The 18,592-nt window shown below is 52.5% G+C and overlaps 1 protein-coding gene across 4 annotated transcripts in view; it reads right to left on the bottom strand.

Moving 5' to 3' along the window:
* AGPAT4 (1-acylglycerol-3-phosphate O-acyltransferase 4) overlaps positions 1–18,592 on the bottom strand; it is a 114,196-nt gene that overhangs the window by 20,344 nt on the left and 75,260 nt on the right. For all 4 annotated transcript variants that reach the window (XM_082729502.1, XM_082729500.1, XM_082729499.1 and 1 more), the window contains exon 3: positions 5,537–5,706. In XM_082729502.1, the coding sequence (XP_082585628.1) occupies positions 5,537–5,706 (170 nt within the window). The remainder of the gene's footprint in view (positions 1–5,536; positions 5,707–18,592) is intronic.

Raw genomic sequence — 18,592 nt, 5'->3', positions numbered from 1 at the left:
ATCATATTCATTAAACAAGTACATATATGCAGTAAGCCCTGTCTATTCACAAAGCCCTTACAACAGCGCAATGGGAATTATTAACTGAGGTTCAGAAAAGTCAGATAACCTCCCCAAGGTCACACAATGCAGGAGCCAGGGTTCAAGTAGTCCACATCTGTGTACATCTAAGACATTGTGCACAGTTTTTTGCCTACACATCTCTCCCTCCCCTGCCACCCTCAGGAGAGAATTGTTCTGGAGTAAGCAGAGGGGAAAAGAAAGAATTGCTTTCAATATCTGAGCCGGAACGCACAGTTTCATCTTTCAGACTGTCTGCTTTTCTGCTAAGTTTTACGTGTTCGAAAACAAGACCAAGGAAACCCACTGTTTGGGAGGATGTTAAAACTGGCGGAGGTTTATAGGAAATCACATTCGTGTAGCCTTTCTAAACAATTCTGCGTTGACATTTTTCCTGCGAAAAACCTTTAGGGAGAAAAGCGATCCTTCCACAGTCAAACCTGAAGAAATGCTGGTTTTTGGAAATGCGTCACCTTTCACAGAAAGCATCATATTTAACGTCAAGGACCGGAAGCGTCTTGGCAAAATTAACTCGGAACCCCAGCGGCTGGGGTTCTGTTCTAGTTTCAGCTCCTGGGAGCTTTTCTGGGGTGTGAGGGTATCTGCAGGTCATTTTACCGAGAAGCCAGGAGAGTTCGGCAAAACAGCAGCAGCCCACACCCCTCAGTAAGTCTGAAACCAGCCCACAGGGACCTTGCGCGGGGGCCAGTGAAGGGAGCGGGACCGCTGACGTGCATGCTTGGCCGGGCCCAGAGAGAGGAGCCCGTCCGTGCGGCCCAGGAACATGGCGCCCGCCTGCTTGCTCAGGATGGGCCATGCCACCCACGGTCTCCCCACCTCCGTCCGCTGCCTCGTAATCATCCCTTCACATCAGTCTTCCATTGATTCTAATAGCATGCCCTCAAGGACTTGTTCCAATGTTATCACCTTCTGGAAATTTCCTGTGTCCCTGGCGGCCAAAAGTCCATGGGCTCCTAAGCACCAGAACAGGACACCAGTTGTGAAACTATCGAACTTCCTCCCCACAGTTTGGTAAACAGAGCAGCCCCCAACACCAAAACCTGCCCCCCATCTCCCCCCTTTACCACAGTGACCCCAGCTCGTCCCGCAGCCCTCCAGGCCCTCCTCACCTAACAAAGAGGGGGGCATTGGGAATGACGGGGGCCCCCAGAATGGTGCCGTAGGGCCGACTGGTCTGTGGTTAAGTATGCTGGTGTCGCCCCAAGTGAGCACAGTCAACCCAATGTCATTGCTCCCTCCAACCCCGTGTCCTGTGACAGGCGCTCATGTCTCTTCTTCACTTCTCCTCGGATATTAGAAAGTCACTGAAGGCAAGGACTGTATTTTCACACCCATCTTTGTATCTTACAGTGCCTCGCAGTGTTTTCTACAGAAAACACACATACACACGCACACACACGTGCGCACACACACACACAGGGCTCTGGCAACAAACACAGGGATGGGTGTAGAGGCAGGTGGCCGGCCCAGTGAGCCTTCTGAGGAGACCACCACCCTGGCCGGCAGCTCGAAGGTGACCTCAGGAGGGCCCCTTGCCAGGACCCGCCGCGGAGCTGCGCCTGAATCCCAGACCACACAACCTGCGGTAAGACCCGCTGCCTTCGGCGGCTCTATTTGGTGACTTGTCACGCTGCCATAGATATGACATATCCAACCTCTTGAACAATCTGAAGAGAAATATTGCAAGGGGCCTCCAGGTCAACCTCCGGGCCGCACCGCCCTCACCCGCTGGTGACCACTGACCGTAGGGGCCGCTGTGTGCCAAGCGCCCACCGGGGAAAGGGGCCGCTGGAGGACCCCACAAACGCGATCGTGGGGAGCCTACTGTAAGCCGCAACCGCAGTGAAGTGACGCGGATGTGTTTCATCTACCGCGGTACACCGATACACTAGAAGCTTCGGAAACCCCAAGGCTCAGCACTGCACACCACAGTTTGTGAGAAACGGACTTTCAACTGTCCGCAGGCCGTGCTCCTCCCCAGGGAGGAAAGAGTCGGCGTGTTCTGTGAAGCTCACAGCCAGAGCCTTTGGCGCCCGGGCCAGGAAAGCCAGTCCCGAGGAGAACCAGGGCCTCTGGGAATGACCGTGTGGAGCCTCAGATGCTTATAAAATTTCTAAAAACCTTTTTCTCCTTTTTAAGAAAATCCTATCATTTTTCCCCTTAAAAGCAATTTCATATTACCCCATTCTCAAGAATTTTGGCAAAATTTCACTTGTTTCAATTTAAACTTACTTCCTCTTGGGCTGTTAGGTGTGTGGGCAGAAACTGCCCCGTGAGGAACCTTCTCCCCTGAGAAGCTAGCTCCCCAGAGTCCAGAAAGATCGCAATGTCACGCACTATTTTTAAAAAGGGATCAATCAGGCGCCTTTTCTTAGAAGGTGATTTAAGACCAAGGGTACCGCTGAACGACGACTACAACAAGCTGCTGTGCCGTGTCCTCCTAAGAGCGGCGGGAATCAACGGGCCACCTTGGAAAGGGCCAGAGCAGCTCACCCGGCATCATGGCCCGTCGCCGGACCGCAGCTGCTTCAGCAGCGTGCAGGCATGGAAACTGTTCCCTGCCACGGGGACAGGGCATTCCCCTGGGAGGAGGGTCTGGCAGCTTTCCCCTGACTTGGCCCAGCCCCTGACCCTGAAAGAGGTCACCGTTGACTCCCTGGTCCTGTCCGGGCAGCCTCTCCTTGGCCAGCGTGGCGTGTCCTCAGAACGTGTAGCTACCGCTCGGCCTGGTGCGCGGAGCTTGGCAGAAGGGGAAGGTGGCCGCCTCCTGCCCCTGTCTAGACCCTCCCTCCGATCCAGGCAGGGACTTCGGGGCTCCAGGAAGCACATGAGCAAGAATCCAGAAAACCAGAAGCCCCACGGGGTAGGGTTCCCCAGGGGAACACCTGTCACCCCCATCGGAGGCTTCAACCTGTCTGCCTCACAGCCTGGTGCTCTCCTAAACCTCCAAACTTCTAGAACAGTCTCAGACGACAGTGCTCACACCCTTCCACCGGCAAACCTGGCTGCTCAGTCTTCAATAGGAAGAAAGGCAGCCCGGTGACTGTGGTGTCCACTTACGGAATCACAGAAGGGAACGGTCTCTGTGCTGTTGGCGGAATGGCTGTCCCGCTAACCACTGTGTGGCCCTCCGCAGTCTCAGCGCTGTGCTCAAGCTGTGACTCCATCAAGGACTCCAAAGTCTCTGACATGGAGGTAGAGTTCCCGCTCCCTGAAAGCATCTCCATCTCTGGGCCTGGGTCCCCTCTCCTGGCCTGCGACCCTCTCCACGTTACTCCTCCCTGAGCACAAGGCAAGAGGGCACCCTTTCCATCTTTTTGTGCCTGTTTGCCCAAGGCCGCGGGCATCTGTGAGCTGCTGCTCCGCCTTCACGCTGTTAGTTGCTGCCAGGTCCCTCCCTGACCCAGCCAGGGTACCGACAGCTCCCACTCCTCAGAGCGAGCCCGTGACGACCACAAGCCAGGAGGCAACTGGAAGCCTGGTCCCTGTCCCAGGCGGCCCTGGTCATTTTGGGATGTAAAGGCCCCCGGGGCCCTGAGGCTCCCGCAGTTTTTCCTCCTGACCCCCCCTGGGGTAAGAAGCAGAGCTCTGAAATCAGACTTACTCGTTACTATCCTGGAACCAGTGCTTTAGGAGTTGATTGATGAAGTGTAAACAGTAATAACGTGACAAGAATTAGGAATGGGGTAAACGCAGCAAACAGCGCCCAGCAACAGCTCGTGGTCATCGAGCTGCCAAGGCAACGTGGACGGGCCGGTGCCTGCAGGTCCAGTACGCCTGCTGTGCCCCAGCCTCCTGCCCTGGGCCGGGTGCGCATTCACACTCGGAGCCCGGGCACCTCTCAAAGCCACATGGGCAGCCCGGGAAACACCACCCGTCGCTCAAGCACCCAGGGAGAACCAGGGCTGTGGGACACCAGCACGCAGGGAAGTCCAGCTCTAAGGCAGGAGAACCAACGAGCTGGCAGTCAGGCTGCAAAGACGCGAGGTGCCCAGTCACAGTCACCCGCATCCACAGTGGGGTTCAGGTAGTGACATTTTCGGGGGATGTCTCCTCTGGCACAGAATAAAACCACAAAACTCTACTTGAGCTCTCTGCCCAGGGTCTCTAAAATGGAGAAAGGCAGATGCTAGAATGTTCCATCTTGTTCCTGAAAATACACGTAGCGCACATGCGCACACAGATCCCGAGTTGGAACTGGAAGAATAAATAGGGAAACAAAGAATGCTGTTGGCAGGACGGCCTGTTGCCTTCCTAGAAATCCTTTCAGTGATTCAGCCACAGGCCGTGCAGCTTTCGAGAAGTCTCAAGGCAGCAACAGTGATGGAACTCACTGCTTCCATTTCTTGAAAAACGGCTAAAGACCTCCCCCTTGCCTTTTGATAGTTTAACGGCATCATAAGGACTATCCTTGGTCCCAAAGATGTGAAGGGGACTCGGTTCTAAGCACGTTTTCTTCTCTCTCCTTTTGCCCCCAATTTAAAAGTGCATCAGTGTTTAAAAGCAGATACAAAATGTGCCCCAAGCTATATGTCCTCCTCGACCAAGGGTCTCCTTGGCCGAGTCAAAGGGGTCCCCCCATGGGGATTGAGCCCACGGAGCCTCCCCTCTGGGTCAGACCCGGGACTCCGTCACCCCAGCTCCTCTGCTGGTCTTCTACCTCCTCCACTCTGAACACCTGACGTGTCCCACCTGGTCTGCCAAAAACAACGTGACGTGAGCAGACACCACGGCTGTCCGCAGGGGTGGCTCCCCGTGCAAAACATGAACCCCAAGTTCAGGTGCAAACTGCCCCCACCCCACAGTGTAAGCCCCATTGCAAGAGCTCCCCACTGAGACAGCTTCGGTATGGCTATCTGATCCAGGTGTGACCAGGACACACCTCGACGTTTCCGAGGTGACAAAAGTCCGCTAAGGGAGCCTAGCCCCAAAGGCATGCAAGAAGTCCAACTAGTTGGAGGACACAGAATTTCATATTTATTCTGAATTCTGCCATTGAAACTCTGTGGCTTGGGGGTTCCACGTTCTTAAGCCCACACAGAGGGAAAGGCAGGGGTGAGCACTGTCCCTTAGCAGAGATGAAGGACACGGAGTGGCCTCGAACCATGAATCCAGTCCAAACCCACGTCTACCGTGGGACCTCAAGCAGATGGTTTAAACCCTCTATAATTGGGTTTTTTAAAAAAGGGGATCTATACGGCATCTATTCATAAAGGTCTCTGCAAGGAGTCAATAAATAAATTGCGTGTAACGTATCTAGCGCGTGATAATCGCCGAATCAGTATCATTATTGCTCATTAGAAGACGTTCATCTTGATTCCAAGCGGGAATGCAAAGCCACTGGTGAAGAGCATTCCGTCAGTAGAAACCGGAAATGCCTCTGTAATCCTGAATGATCGAGAGCAAACAGGCAAGTCATAGCGGTGAACGAGGGGGAAACGGGAATCCGACTTACCCCTAACACCCCAAAGCGTTCGGCCAGGCTCCAACCACAGAGAAAGTCAATCTCAAACTTGTGGTTCAGAACCACGATGGCATTTTCCTTTCCATACTTGGGGTAGGCCTGGGGGTCTGTGTGGATGACGCACTCCGTGCCCGACCACCACTCCAGCAACATCACCAGCTCTGGAACAAACCACAACAACAGACAAACGTTTATTTCGTGCATGCGTGGTGAGCAAGGCTCGGTTCTGCGGGGCGGGGCTGGAGTCAGGTTCTCCCCTCCCGGCTGGGGCAGAAAGCAACTTGTAAGGGTCAAGGTCTGCATCACTGCCGCCCAGGCCCCCATCCTTGACATGGTTTAGAAGCAGAGCAGAATGAGAAAGACTCCCCTGCAGGATCCAGGGAAGGAGAGGAAGCTTGGAGAAGCCAAACGACTTGCATTGCTTGATTAAGTGCCTTGGGGAGAAGTCAGTGAGGAAACCCGACTCCATCAGGAGCGCAGGCCCTCGTGTTTACAGCGCTCTGAGAGGCAGCATGAGGTGATGCCCAGAATTCTGAAGATCCTGGGAAATGACTAATCAGGATACTTACAAACTCCATCAGAGAACTGAATACCTCATTTCTCTCTCCTGTTCATGAGGCTCGTGTGCACCCAAAATAATGAAGACCCAGGGTGTGGGGAAGCAAGGCTCCATTAGAGCCGTTACACTGCGGGCCTGAGTGAAACTTAAAATACTCTGTGTAGGAACTTGGAAAACAGCAGTGCTTCCTGCAGGCAATAAGGACCCACAGGACTTCATTCTTCAGGGAGGGCTTGTAGTCCTGGTGCCCCCTTCCCCGCCTGGTTGCTTCAGGAAATGCCTATCTATATGGTACAAATTGCCCAGAGAAAGAGTTGTACGTTGGGTAAAAACTGTTATCTACATAGAAGCTTTAAGGAGAATTTGGAAAGCTGAAGGTGTTCAACAGGGGTATGGGTGGGTGTGAGTTCTCTGCCAAGGCCATAGCCCTGTTGATCCCCGGTTAGTGGGGTACACATTTAGCAGAGGACTCACTCACCCCCCACCCCGTCCACACATGCGCACACACGTACACACATGCACAGGCACACACACGCAGACAAGCAGGTGCAATCCTGACTCCAGGCAAACCTATGTTTTAAAACCTTTTTCCTTAAGGTTGGAGACAGATACTTTCTAACAGGTGCACTAGAGCTCTCTAGAAGGCATCACGGGCTAGTTTCTAGGCAGTGCTAATCTTTAGAATGAGTCACTTCCCGGGTTCTGCAAGGATTCAGGCAGAGGACACAGTGGGGGCAGAACACACAAAGCTCAGAGGAAGGTCCCAGCAAGTCAGCCACTCGGGATCCAGCATCATCATTCAAAACGAACCAACACCCTCCCCTTACTGGACCATAAAGTAAGTGTCTGCCTATTCCTCGGAGAAAACGCCAAGTCTGCAGTCAGCTGTCCACCAGGTGGTGACATCAGTGGGACCTCACGTGGCAAGTCCGGGAAGGAGAAGGTAGGTGCATAGGGAGGGCGGGGGGGAGGGGGCAGGCAGCAGCGCTGGCCAGGACTAAGGGACAGTTTGTTACCACCTGGTAGAAGGATGCTAATATTGCTGCACTGATTTCCTCTAAGAGACAGGATAGGCTGGACCAATCTACTCCAGGACTAGCCACAGAGCACTGATAAACCCCAAAAGCAGAACACGGAAGCCTGCCAGGTAAGGGTGGCCATCCCTGTGAATCACATCCCACTGTTGTTCTGCAAGTAGCTCCCGGATGCCTCTCTGGGCCCCGCTGCTCCCCACCAGCGGCGAGGCGGGGGCGATGAACACCGGCCCCAGCACCATCCCCGCGACCTCAAGCAGCTTGTGACCCAGCGTGAGAGCAGCTCCCCGACGATGAAGCACAGCCCTGGGTGCAAGGAATGCATTGTCCAGTTCTTCTGACGCTGGCCTGAGTCTAGAGCCCAGCACCGCGCCGGCGTATTGATGCTCGTAACGAAACCCCAGTGACCTACTGTGTGCAAGCACCATGCCAGGTGGAGGTGTGGCCTGGATGCCTACCTTCCTGGAGTCGACCGCCTGGGGGGGGCAGTTTTCCATTCACAAGGCGGTGGGGCAGGGAAGGAAAGACTTGTTCACAGGACGGGGGGCTGCTGAATGTCCTATTCATGCATATGGGGGTCAGACACACCAGGCTCCGATCCTGGGGCGTCCCACTCACCACTGGCTCATTTCTCAATGTCCCCTAAGCCTCCCTCTCTTTGTCTGCAAAACAGGGATATGAAAAGCATTTAGACTTTCTGCTAAGCTGAGGTTATTAAATCAGATGACGCCGCCGTCAAGGCAGCCAGCATAATGCTGCACATAGTAGGGGATCGGTAAGTGGCCAGCCTTCTATTACCAGGACACGCAAGGCTTGAAACCACGAAAGGCAAGAGGGAAGGGGTGGGGGGAGGAGAGCCAGCCGGAGCCAGACCGAGAGAGAGACGGAGGGAGAACGTTCCAGCGGCTTCTGGACTGGAGTGGGGAGCGATGATTTATGGCTTCATAATGAAGGCAACGGGAAGCCACTGGAGCATTTTTAAATCGGCACACAGCAGCATCTCATTTGCATTTTGAAAAGCTCGCTCTGGCTGAAGTGGGAACAGACTGAAGAGCCGGGCAGAAGCAGGGCGGGTGGGTGCCGGGGCCCAGGGACGGTGCTGAGGCCCCCCAGCTAACAGTGGAGAATCGGTTCTCAGGGCACTATTAGCTGTATAACTAAGCACTAAATCTCACTGGGAAAAAGACTTTTCTTTCCTTTTACCAAAGGCTTTCAATTTCTTTGTTATTCACAATAAATACATTTATAGAGTCACATTGTGAAAGAATTTAAACATCCCAGATATATAGAGGAAAAGGTGAAATTCCCTTTGATGGCTTTGTGATGTGTCCATTAGGTTAGGCTGGACTACATTTCCCAGACTCCTTTTTGGTCTGTTTGTTTGTTTCCAGTTGAGGGGGCGGGGCACGAGGGACAATCCTGGGAGGTCTGACAGGTGGAAGGAAAGTGTAAGTCACTCACGTTGCTGCTGATTGGCTGATTCACCTCCTCAACTCAAAGAGGCAGCCGAGGGGGGCCCTGCAATGCGCCCTCCCCTTCCTAACACCCCCCTCCTGCAGCTTCCCTGACTCCTAGGCCAGGTGTGTGTCTGCTGGCCCATGCAGGGCCCTCATGCCATCAACACCAGATGCAATGACAACTGACCTGGGATTCAGTCTGTCCTTGTAGGGCTTCACACGGTGCTTGGGGTTCCAACCTCTTGATCTCCCCATCTTACATCCATCACACCTTCCCGCCTGCCTTCCCTGGGCCTTCAGGCTCCAACATGAGCTGCAGAGACCACACCCCCACCTGCCCACGCAGCCTGGCCAGCCCTGTGGTTGAACAAGGACCAGTCCCTGCAACCTGTCGCTGCACAGGCGGCCACGGAGCTCCCAGCATTTCCACCCCCCGTGGAACCCTGATGAGGCACGTTCTCCTCCCTGCCCCCAACCCGCGTTAACCATTAGAAAGAGTCTGGAAGGAAGTCTCCTAGTCCTGCTCCTAGGCATTTACACAAAGATACACACACACACACACACACACACACACACACTCATGTGTTTCCCACCCACAAATGGGTTCATACTTTATCGACCTTTGTAAAAATATACATATAGTGATTTTCTCCAAATGGTATATTCTGGATCTTTCCCTGCTGACACATATTCATAGTGATGTTAGCAAATATTGGCTGCGCTCCAGCCGTGTGCTGGGGACGGCTCCAAGGGCTTTGCACATCATATTGTGTGAAATCCTCACGTTAACCCTCTGAGGCTGGGAGGCACTATTATTATCCCCGTTTTAATATATGTTCAATATATGAAACTGTTGTTTTGGTTTTTTTTTTTTTTTTGCTTTTTTGTTCTTTTTACGTCAAAAAGAGCCAGAATGACAGCATCCTAAAGAGTAACACACGGGCTGCAACGCTGTTCGTGCGGTGGACATAGATGATTTATTTGGCCATTCTGCCACTGATTAAGATTTTCCCCCTTGCTTTTATACTGTTATAAACATTGCGATAAACACCCTTGAAAATGCACATTTTAGACAAAAATATCTGTGAAAGTATTTCTCCAGCACAGATATACACAAAAAGTAGAATTATGGATTGAAGAGTACACATATTTAAAAATTGTACAGGTATTTCCAGATCGCCCTCTGAAAAGATCTACCAATCTGCGCTTGAACCAACAGAGCAGGAGAGGGTGTGTGTGCTGCCGCCTGGACCGATACTAAGCTCCTTGCAGGCTGGGGCCACGCGTGTCCTTCGATAACTATTCCCCGTGGAGCAGGCAGTAATGCCAATGACCTTGTGACATCCTGCAGGCAGCACCGGGTCTCCTCCTCTGGAATCTCCGGCACCCTGGTCCCAACACCCAACATGGTAGATACGGAGAAAGCTTTTATCTTTAGTTGAATGAGTTCCCCGCTGATGTTTTCATTGGATGTTCTCATATAGGGAATGACACACGACTTATAAATACCACCATGAATTAAGGTTTTCTTTACCCTGTGGTATGGCTGCTCCTATCTTCCTAGTGAAGGGCACCTGCGTGGTAAGGCTGGTCCCATGTGAAGGGGACATCTGTCATTTGAGTGAGATGCACCCCGCACCATGGCGCCCGGGCTCGGGGCAGGCAAGGCCCCCCTGGTCCTCACGCACGGGGTTCTGGGGGGGTCTGCCAGCGGCAGCGTCGACAGCCCACCTCGCCTGCTCCCACCACCTGCCCAGGGTGGCAGCAGATCCCGGGAGGGCTCCAACCCTCTCCCTCCTCATCTCCTTGCACTCAGGAACCTCCGACTCAACTGAGGAAGTTGCCAAAGGGCACCGTGCAGATGATTCTAATCAGGACTTTGGGCAGGTGACTGTCGCCAAGGACGCCCGTGAGGAAGCAGCGTCCTTCCCTTGTGGGTTCGGGGGAAAATCACTTGCCAGCCGCCGTGGATCGCACACGTCTCAGCTGGCATACGATGCTGGGAGTCAACGACAAACACTACCAGAGCAAACAGGAGAGAAGCGAAATAAGGTCTTTGCCCCCAAAGCATTTACCATCTCGTCTGTGTAGCCAAACCAACCCTCGTGAAGCAACCAGGAAAAAGCAATAGGAGCTCTGAGCCAACAAGAACAGCCAGTCGTTGAGCAGTTAATTAAAAGATGGTACAGCTAGGAATGAAAACAATGCACCTGAGCAAAACGCAAGCAGAAGCGGGGGGGCGGGGGGCTCCTTCTGACAGCGGCCGACGAGGGCCCGGAGGCTAACATGAGGGGTTTCTCCGTGAGCTGGCGACGTTCGCGGGGGCTCCCCAGGCCCGGCTCAGACCACCGTGGTGTGTCAGTCTTACCTGGGCTATTAGGGTGAGCGAGTGCAGGGTCTCTTGGTGGACACGGCCCCTCAGGGTCCTGCCCCTCATGTCCCCAAGCACGGAGAGGACATTCTGTCCGGGCCCTGGAGCCCCAGACTGTAGGAAGCCACAAGGAGACGGGAGAGCTGAGGCCCCTGCCCAGGAAGACCGCTCAGGAGAGTGGCTGGGATTTGACTCTTCAGGTCAGGTGCTGTCAGGTGAAGAAAACATGCAGACCTCCAGCTTCCCAGGCCTGGCCCTACTGTGTGTGGTGACTGTTTGGTGAGCCAAGGAGCCTGTCACCGTGAGGCTGAGTTGCCCGTGGGGAACTAATGGCCATGAGACAGAAAAGGCAAAAAACGGCAGAAAACTCTGGAGCGTGAAGAAGCCACGCTTGCCCCTCAGGGATGTCCTCATTGCCGAGAGCATCGGGGGATGCCTCCCATTTCTCCTTGATCAGACTGTTCCTGCTCTCCGAGAAAGCGAGTGGTGACTGGTCCATATAGGATGGATGACGGTTGCAGGGGCATCATGCACAGACAAGGCATCCCCACCTGGCATCCTCAGACCCTGGAGTACCCCCAACTGCTCGCTGGTTGGGCCCACGTGGCGACAGGTTAGAATCGGCCTTCACTGGTGGCAATGAAAAAACTTTGGTCCCTGACCTCAGAAGGGACCCGGGAGGTGCCCTTTCTTCTTCTTCTCTGCCGCTCTCCCAGCCAAGAGTCCTTTCCGTTCTGACCTGCAAATCCCTTTATCCAGGGCCACTGCTTCAGGTTAGAGACGTGGCGGGCTTTTTGCAGGCCTCTGCAGTGGCCCAGACGCCATGGCGACAGTGGGCTCTGCACTCCTGGGGCCTCTGGTGGCTCTGCAGTGGCCCAGCCAGGAGCCCCCACTGGGCCCGGAGCCCCCTCAGCTTCTTCACCTCGCTGGCCGAGTGGGACGACCCCCAGGAGTTCAGTCACTTCGGGACTCACATTCTGTCTGGGTCCTCGAGAACATTCCCGTATCACCATGATCACAGACAGGGCTGCCCCAGCCCTCAAGCCCTTTTACTTTGACCTCAGAATAGATCTAGATGGAAAGATACGTTATTTGTTTAAAGATGGAGAAGATGCATTGGACACAGGAGGAAGGGAGGCATCCCCCTCACAGCGTGAAACCCTGTTTCTAAAGGTAGGAGAGGGCGCCTGGGTGGCTCCGTTGGTTGAGCGTCTGCCTTCATGATCCCTTGAGCGCCCGCTTCGGGATGCTTGCTCAGCGGGGAGCTTGTTTCTCCCTCTGACTGCTGCTCCCCCTGCTTGTGTGCGCTCGCTCGCTCTCTCTCTCTCTCTCTCTGTGTCAAATCAATAGGTGGCATCTTAAAAACAAAACAAAAAACCAAAAAACAGTAGGCAGGGAAGCTGGTTTCCTCTGGTCCCCAGCGGGGACCTTATCAGTACCTTATCGCTAAAACTGGTTTCCGTCCCCTCGTCCCTCCCTTCCCCTCCCATCCAGTCCCCGCATCACAGACACCTGACTTGTCCCCCCCCCCCACCCGCAGCCTCCGCCTGCGCGTTTCTTCCCGGCAGGAGGGCAAGGGACGCCCTGTTCTCTGGTCCTCCAGGGATGCCAAGTGAGCCAGCAGGGCCTTCGGGGCAGTCACAAACTCTCCACAGGCAGGATTAACCACCAAGCTTTCTACAATACAATGCAGCACTTTTTGATATTTTTGCCCTATTTAAAAACTTTCAGATCGCCCAGTTCTGCGGGCTTCATTTTTCCTGTAGTGACTCCCTGCGGGCTCAGACAGCCCGGAATTGGGGGCCACACCCGGCTTGGTGCCGACTCCGCTTGGGGGAGGGGTGTCTGTGGCCTTGATTTCTGTGGCCCGACCCGCGGGACGACCAGAGCTGGGTGGGCGGCTGTAGGGGTACTGGGTCTGGAGCGCAGAGTTGTTTCTGCTGTCTCTGTTCAGCTTATTCACAGATCGGAAGCGAGAAGTGCACGGACGAGAGGGCGAGTGAGGAGGAGGCAGAGGCAGAGGCACCCCTGTGGCTGCTTATAAGAACGGGGAAGAGGAGGAAATGGGGGGTCTGGGAGGGGCCATGCTCCTTTTCACCTGTCCTGCACATCTCACCTGGGGGACATCCGTCAAGTCACAGGCACCCACCCGGCCTTGAGCAGGTGGCAACAAGGGGCCATGAAAACAGATGCCTGAAGGAGGCAGGGCGGGGGTTGGGAGGCTGCCACCCCTCCCTTCTCCATCATACACACATCCTTCCAGATGAAGGCAAGGGGAATTGGGCAGCAGATTTTGAGCCAGGGTGGGCGGGGAACAGGCAGTAAAGCGCTCCAAGACTTTAAAGTATGAACAATGGAGTGATAATGTCAGGGGTGGAAAATCAGCTTTCTCTCCAAGCGGAGTCAGGCTCTGCTTCCAACAGCAAGTCCAAACGTCAAGAAATACGACCATCTCGAGTGAGGAATATAAAAGTCAGGAGAAGCCCTATGCTTGCCACCCCCAATCAAAACCTTCGAGCCTCCCCCTGGCAGGGCACACCCTTGGGTCGCTCCGTCCTCATTCCCTGCCCCAACTCTTCTCTCCCAAACCTGCCTGTCATTCCCCTTCAAATGCTTTCCCACTCCGTCACCAGAGGAGGTTCCGACCCCTTCCAGGTGCTGGGCAAGATGAGAAATCGAACTTCAGCAGGTTGGGAAGCAGCGGTAGCTTGGGTTCAGCAAACATCATTAGCAACCAGTTTGGTTCTCTAAAAACCACGCTCCACTGTGAGGAGGCGCACGGCCCGCAGTGACGAACGGCGCTGCTGCGGGGACTCCTCTTGGAGAACCACCGAGTCGGATCTATCCAGCATTCACGTCTAACCCCCAGGCTCCCCTGGAGGGAGGGAGGAGCGGGTGAAACCGCACCCTGTGGGCCCTCACGCAGCCAGAATGCGGGACCTTCCGCGGGACAGAGGCAAGAAGGGGAAAAAAGAAAAAAAGAAAAAGGAAAAAGACATAACGAGTGGGAGGACCCTATTTAAATCCTGACTTGAACACTCCAAATGTTAAAAACAAAAACAAAATCAAGACAGCTGGGAAATCACTGGAGAAATCTGAATCTGGATGGTATCGCACGATGCCGAGGTATTAATTTTGCCAGTGGGGAGAATGTTGGGTTTGTTCTACAGTGTCCTTATTCTTTAGAAAACACACCTTGTGGTAATTCGGAGTGGCATTTCAGGACACACCATGTCCGGGATTCACCTGAAAAACCACAGCCTCTAAGACGAAATACTTAAAGTCACATCGAGGTGCCATGAATCTGGGGCTTCCTCCCATTCCTCTCTACTCATGTTGATTTCTATGTTCTGTCATTTTAAAAAAAGCGAAAGGAAACACGTTCCCTCTCCCACACAAGCATACGTGGAGGAGGCAATGAGTGCAGGGTCAAGGGCGTTCCCCAAAACACTCTAGTCCTGCCTCAAGCATTCACTGCCACTTCTCTCGAGGCAGCGAGGAGAAAGAAACAAACATCTTAGCGAGACATCCGCGTGTGAGATGCAGAGTAAGCCCGCAAGTGGATTTCCATTTTTTCATTTTAATTTCGGAGAGGGATGAAGAGTAAAATACAATCTGAGAATACTTTGCCCTTCAATTCCGTTCTATTAAGCTACTTAAAGGAAGGTCTAATGTTCTCTGAGTGAAAGCCTCCATCTCTCCCTCTTTGCTCCCGCTATGGAGTAGAAACGAGCTCTCATAATACGCTCATGCGGTCACCTCGTCAAGTCCAGGCCACGGACGCTGGGCCCCCAAGCCTCACCCTGTCCCGCAGAGTGACTCTGGGGAGCTTCAGTCCCCCATCTCACTCTCCTGATGTCTAAAGTGGGGACAATGGCACCACTAGCTTGTGGTGACGCTCCTGTGTCCGTGCTTGGTAAATAAAAGCCAGGTGACTGCTTGGTGATTTATTGGCTGTGGACCATGTTTCTGACCTTGATTGAGTGACTCCGTACTTGCTAAGTGTTTTTTCTGCCAGGTCCCCGTAAGTCATGGGGAGGAACGGGCAGAAATCTTCCAAATTCTCTTACTGAAGGGAGGTCAGTAACACCCAGGCGAAATGGGGATTTACCAACACTTTTCGAAGGGTCTGGCTGACAGAAAAGACCCTTACCCCTCTGCTTCCTCCAACCCCTCACACTCGACCCCTCCCTATTTCTCTGATTCAAGCCCTAGTGCCCTGCCAGACCAGACCAAATCCCCGTGACCCCAAATTCTGAAGCGCCCTTGACTCATGAAGGGGTCTCTGTGTCTTCTGCTTTGTGATGGCAAGTTCATGGGCTTCTGGTCTCTTCTGCCTCCTTGAGCTACGACCAAAATGGGCTATTTATGTTTCCAGAGGTGTCTGGAAGCTTAGACTTCTACTACCTGTTCCTAAGGTCTCCATCACAGTGGTTCTCCCAGAATTATTTCCTAAGTTGTTTTAAGGAAAGAAGGCTTTCTTAAAACCAAGAACTTTGAAGGCTGTGGTCATACTGAAGTGTTTACCTACCCATACACACAAAGATGTTTTACCCTCATTAAGCCTCAGGACCAGATGTTCTCCTTGAAAACAAGGGGCCTTTCCCTCTAACCTTGAATGGAAGTCATAATTCATAAGCTGGGTGTACACTATGTGCGCATGGGCAAAACCCACATTCCACACTGAGTTTCTGCCAAAGAACCAGGAAATAAGGCACAAGATGGCATTCTCCGCATAGACTTATAAGACAAATGTTAACGACGTGCAGAGATGAACAGAAGTCACCTTAAAGAGAACAAAGGGTCTTCTGGCCAACACGCAGACCCCAGCTGCAGGTAAAGAAATGGACACAGCTGCAGAAAGAGTGAATCAACCAGAAGGCATGCTGGTCCCGCAGAAGCCAGGCCTGCCCACGGGGCTGATACCCCCCTACCATTGCATAACCATTGAGTCCCTTTGCTGAGATGGCAGATGTACCCATCTGCCTCCTGAATGTGATCTGAATTCCAGTGTACATCAGCCTTCAGGGCAAAAACGTCTTGATCAGCAAACGTGAGCATTCGCTTCATCTTACTGTCTCCACTAAGAAATAGACTATGAGCTGCATTCTTATTTTCATACATAAGTGTAGCATAAGATGGCTTAATATTAGTTCATTGGAGCCTGATTAAAATAATAATAAATCAAATGTCATAGCCTGAAACACTGAGGATCAGACTCTGGAATGTGGTAAGTCTTCCACGTACAACCAGCCTAGGGAGAGGTCCATCCCTCCTCCTGCTATCTCTAGGGCTCCTCTGCAAACAAACATTTATTTGTGGCAGGAATTTTAACCTACGGCGCACTCATGGGTCATCGGGTCAACCCACGACATCCTCCCTGCCATCCACTGTCATCGCCCTGGTCCCCCGCCCTACCTCACCTTTGTCTGCTGCTATCCAACCTCTTTTCCATTCTCAGTGGTGCCCTGTCTCTTCCGATGGCCTTCTATCTGGTCTGTCTGCCTCCAGCGTCACAGTCTCCTCTCGTCCAGTCTGTGCCCAATGCCCGCTTAACCATGTCAACCCGCTTGTTGGGTCCCCCCCATCCACAGAGGCGGTGAGACTCCTTAGCTGGGTCCTACTGCTTAGCCTACCCTGGCTCTTCCTCTTCATCCTACCACACACCTTGAGCTAAAGTCAAGTTCCTGGAACCACCTAGAACTCTTTACCTACCCCCAAGAGGCTTTTGGGCCTCTTCCTCAAGCTCATCTCTTGGCCCAAAAGCCCTTCCTTTCCATGGCACGTCAAAAGCTTCTCTGTTGACCGGGCCTCAGCTCAAAGGAGATCTACCTGGGAAGTTTCTCTTGATGCCCCCCAGCCCCTTCCATTACAAGTAACTTGTCTCTTCCAAATTCCCCTGTTTAGGGACTCTGTGTCTGCAGTACACTGAAGTCCCACAGACCTGCCTTGAAATCTCATTCCATGGTTCTCCAGCTTTGTAACATCTGCCTCTTACTCAACCTCTCTGGCTTTCAGATTTCTCTGTGAAAAAGGAATGATATACTGTCACTCAAAAATTGCAGTGAACATTAAGTAAGACGAATGTTTGCAAAAGAACCTCCAGGTAGTCGTGGTGATGGTCAGCTCGATTCTCTTCTTTCTCACGTTCCGGAGGCTTCCCTGGTAGGTATTCACCCCCCCAGAGAGCACATGTTCCCTTCCCAAATGGGCAAGGGTGGAGCCTTGCCCATTTGGTTGCTTTGCTGCCTGAAGCACACAGAACAGGGCTTGTGCAGACAAATATTTATCACATCTGGGTAAAGTGTGAGTTTCAGGTAAGAGGAAATTCACAAAGATCCAGATTATGTCAAAAAATCAGTCGAGGGTGGTAGGGTCCTCTAGCCCAGAACATTTTTTTTTTTTAAAGTAACATTAAGAAATTGCTAATCACGTTAAGAGCATTTAAAGCAAACTTTAGAATCTACTTAAGATAAATTCCTGCTCTTAAGTTCATCTATTTGCTGCCTCCTCTCACCGGCCCTCACTGAGATATAATCAGGCCTATTTTCATAACTCCGATTCATCATCCACAGAAAAATACATAAATCGTAATTTTGAAAAGGATACAAAAAAATTAAGATGCTAAAATATACACAATTCTCAAAATAATTCGTAGGGCCATATGAGGAAGAAACCATTCTGGAATTGTTTTTTAAAACACCTCCTTTTGGGGCACCTGGCTGCCTCCGTGGGAGGGGCATGCGACTCTTGATCTTGGGGTATTGAGTTTGAGCCCCACTTTTGGTGCAGAGATTAAACAAAACAAAAACAAAAACAAAAACCTTTCTTTGCATGAGACATTCCTCTCAGCCTAGGAGGCCACAGGGTACTTAACTTTGCCTTTCCTAGTACAGGACCAACTACAGTGGGGCAAACTTTAATTACCGAGAATAACGTATAAATTGGGTATTCTTCTCTCAAAAGGGATAAATGAGGCTAACAGTTACTTCGGAATCTGTCCTAACATCAGCCGTTTCAAGTGAAACATCTCACTGTGTTTTCAACAAGGTAAGGCTGTCCCTGTTAAGTTGTCGGACAGAACACAAAGTGCCCAGCGCAACTGAATTTCAGATAAACTACAAGTTATTTTTCGGCATAAGTAGGTCTCATGTAATAGTAAAACAAAGATACACTTCTAGTAAGGTATGAGCCATGGAATATCTGGGGCGTACTCATGTGAGAAAATTCTGTGTTGTTTATCTGAAATTCAAATTTCACTGGGCAGCCTGAATTTTTGTTTGCGAAATCCGGCGGTCTGAGTCCTTACCACCGTGGCCATGGCAACGAGCACTGAGGAGGGTCTGGGAAGGCAGCTCTGGATGGACTAGAAGTTGTCGGGGCTGACCGGCCTCCAGGCTCCCACAGGCTCTCGGGAACCTCGCCTCGCGGGACCCCGACAGCCATCTGGGAGATGGGCCCGACTCCCTCATCTACAGATGACGAGACAGAAGGGAGACAGAGCTCCCCAAGTTCATGACTCTGGGGGAGCAGGAGTCCTGCTGCCACCGGGGAGTCCCGGCAGTTGGTGGCAGCGTTTTCTCCCCTGTCTGGCCTCATGAATATGCAGAACACGTGTTTCGGAGA

Source organism: Mustela nivalis, assembly GCF_964662115.1.
Source record: "Mustela nivalis genome assembly, chromosome: 5".
Classification (NCBI taxonomy): Eukaryota; Metazoa; Chordata; class Mammalia; order Carnivora; family Mustelidae; genus Mustela; species Mustela nivalis.
Note: the sequence above shows the minus strand (reverse complement) of the source record. Positions and strands in the feature narration are given on the sequence as shown.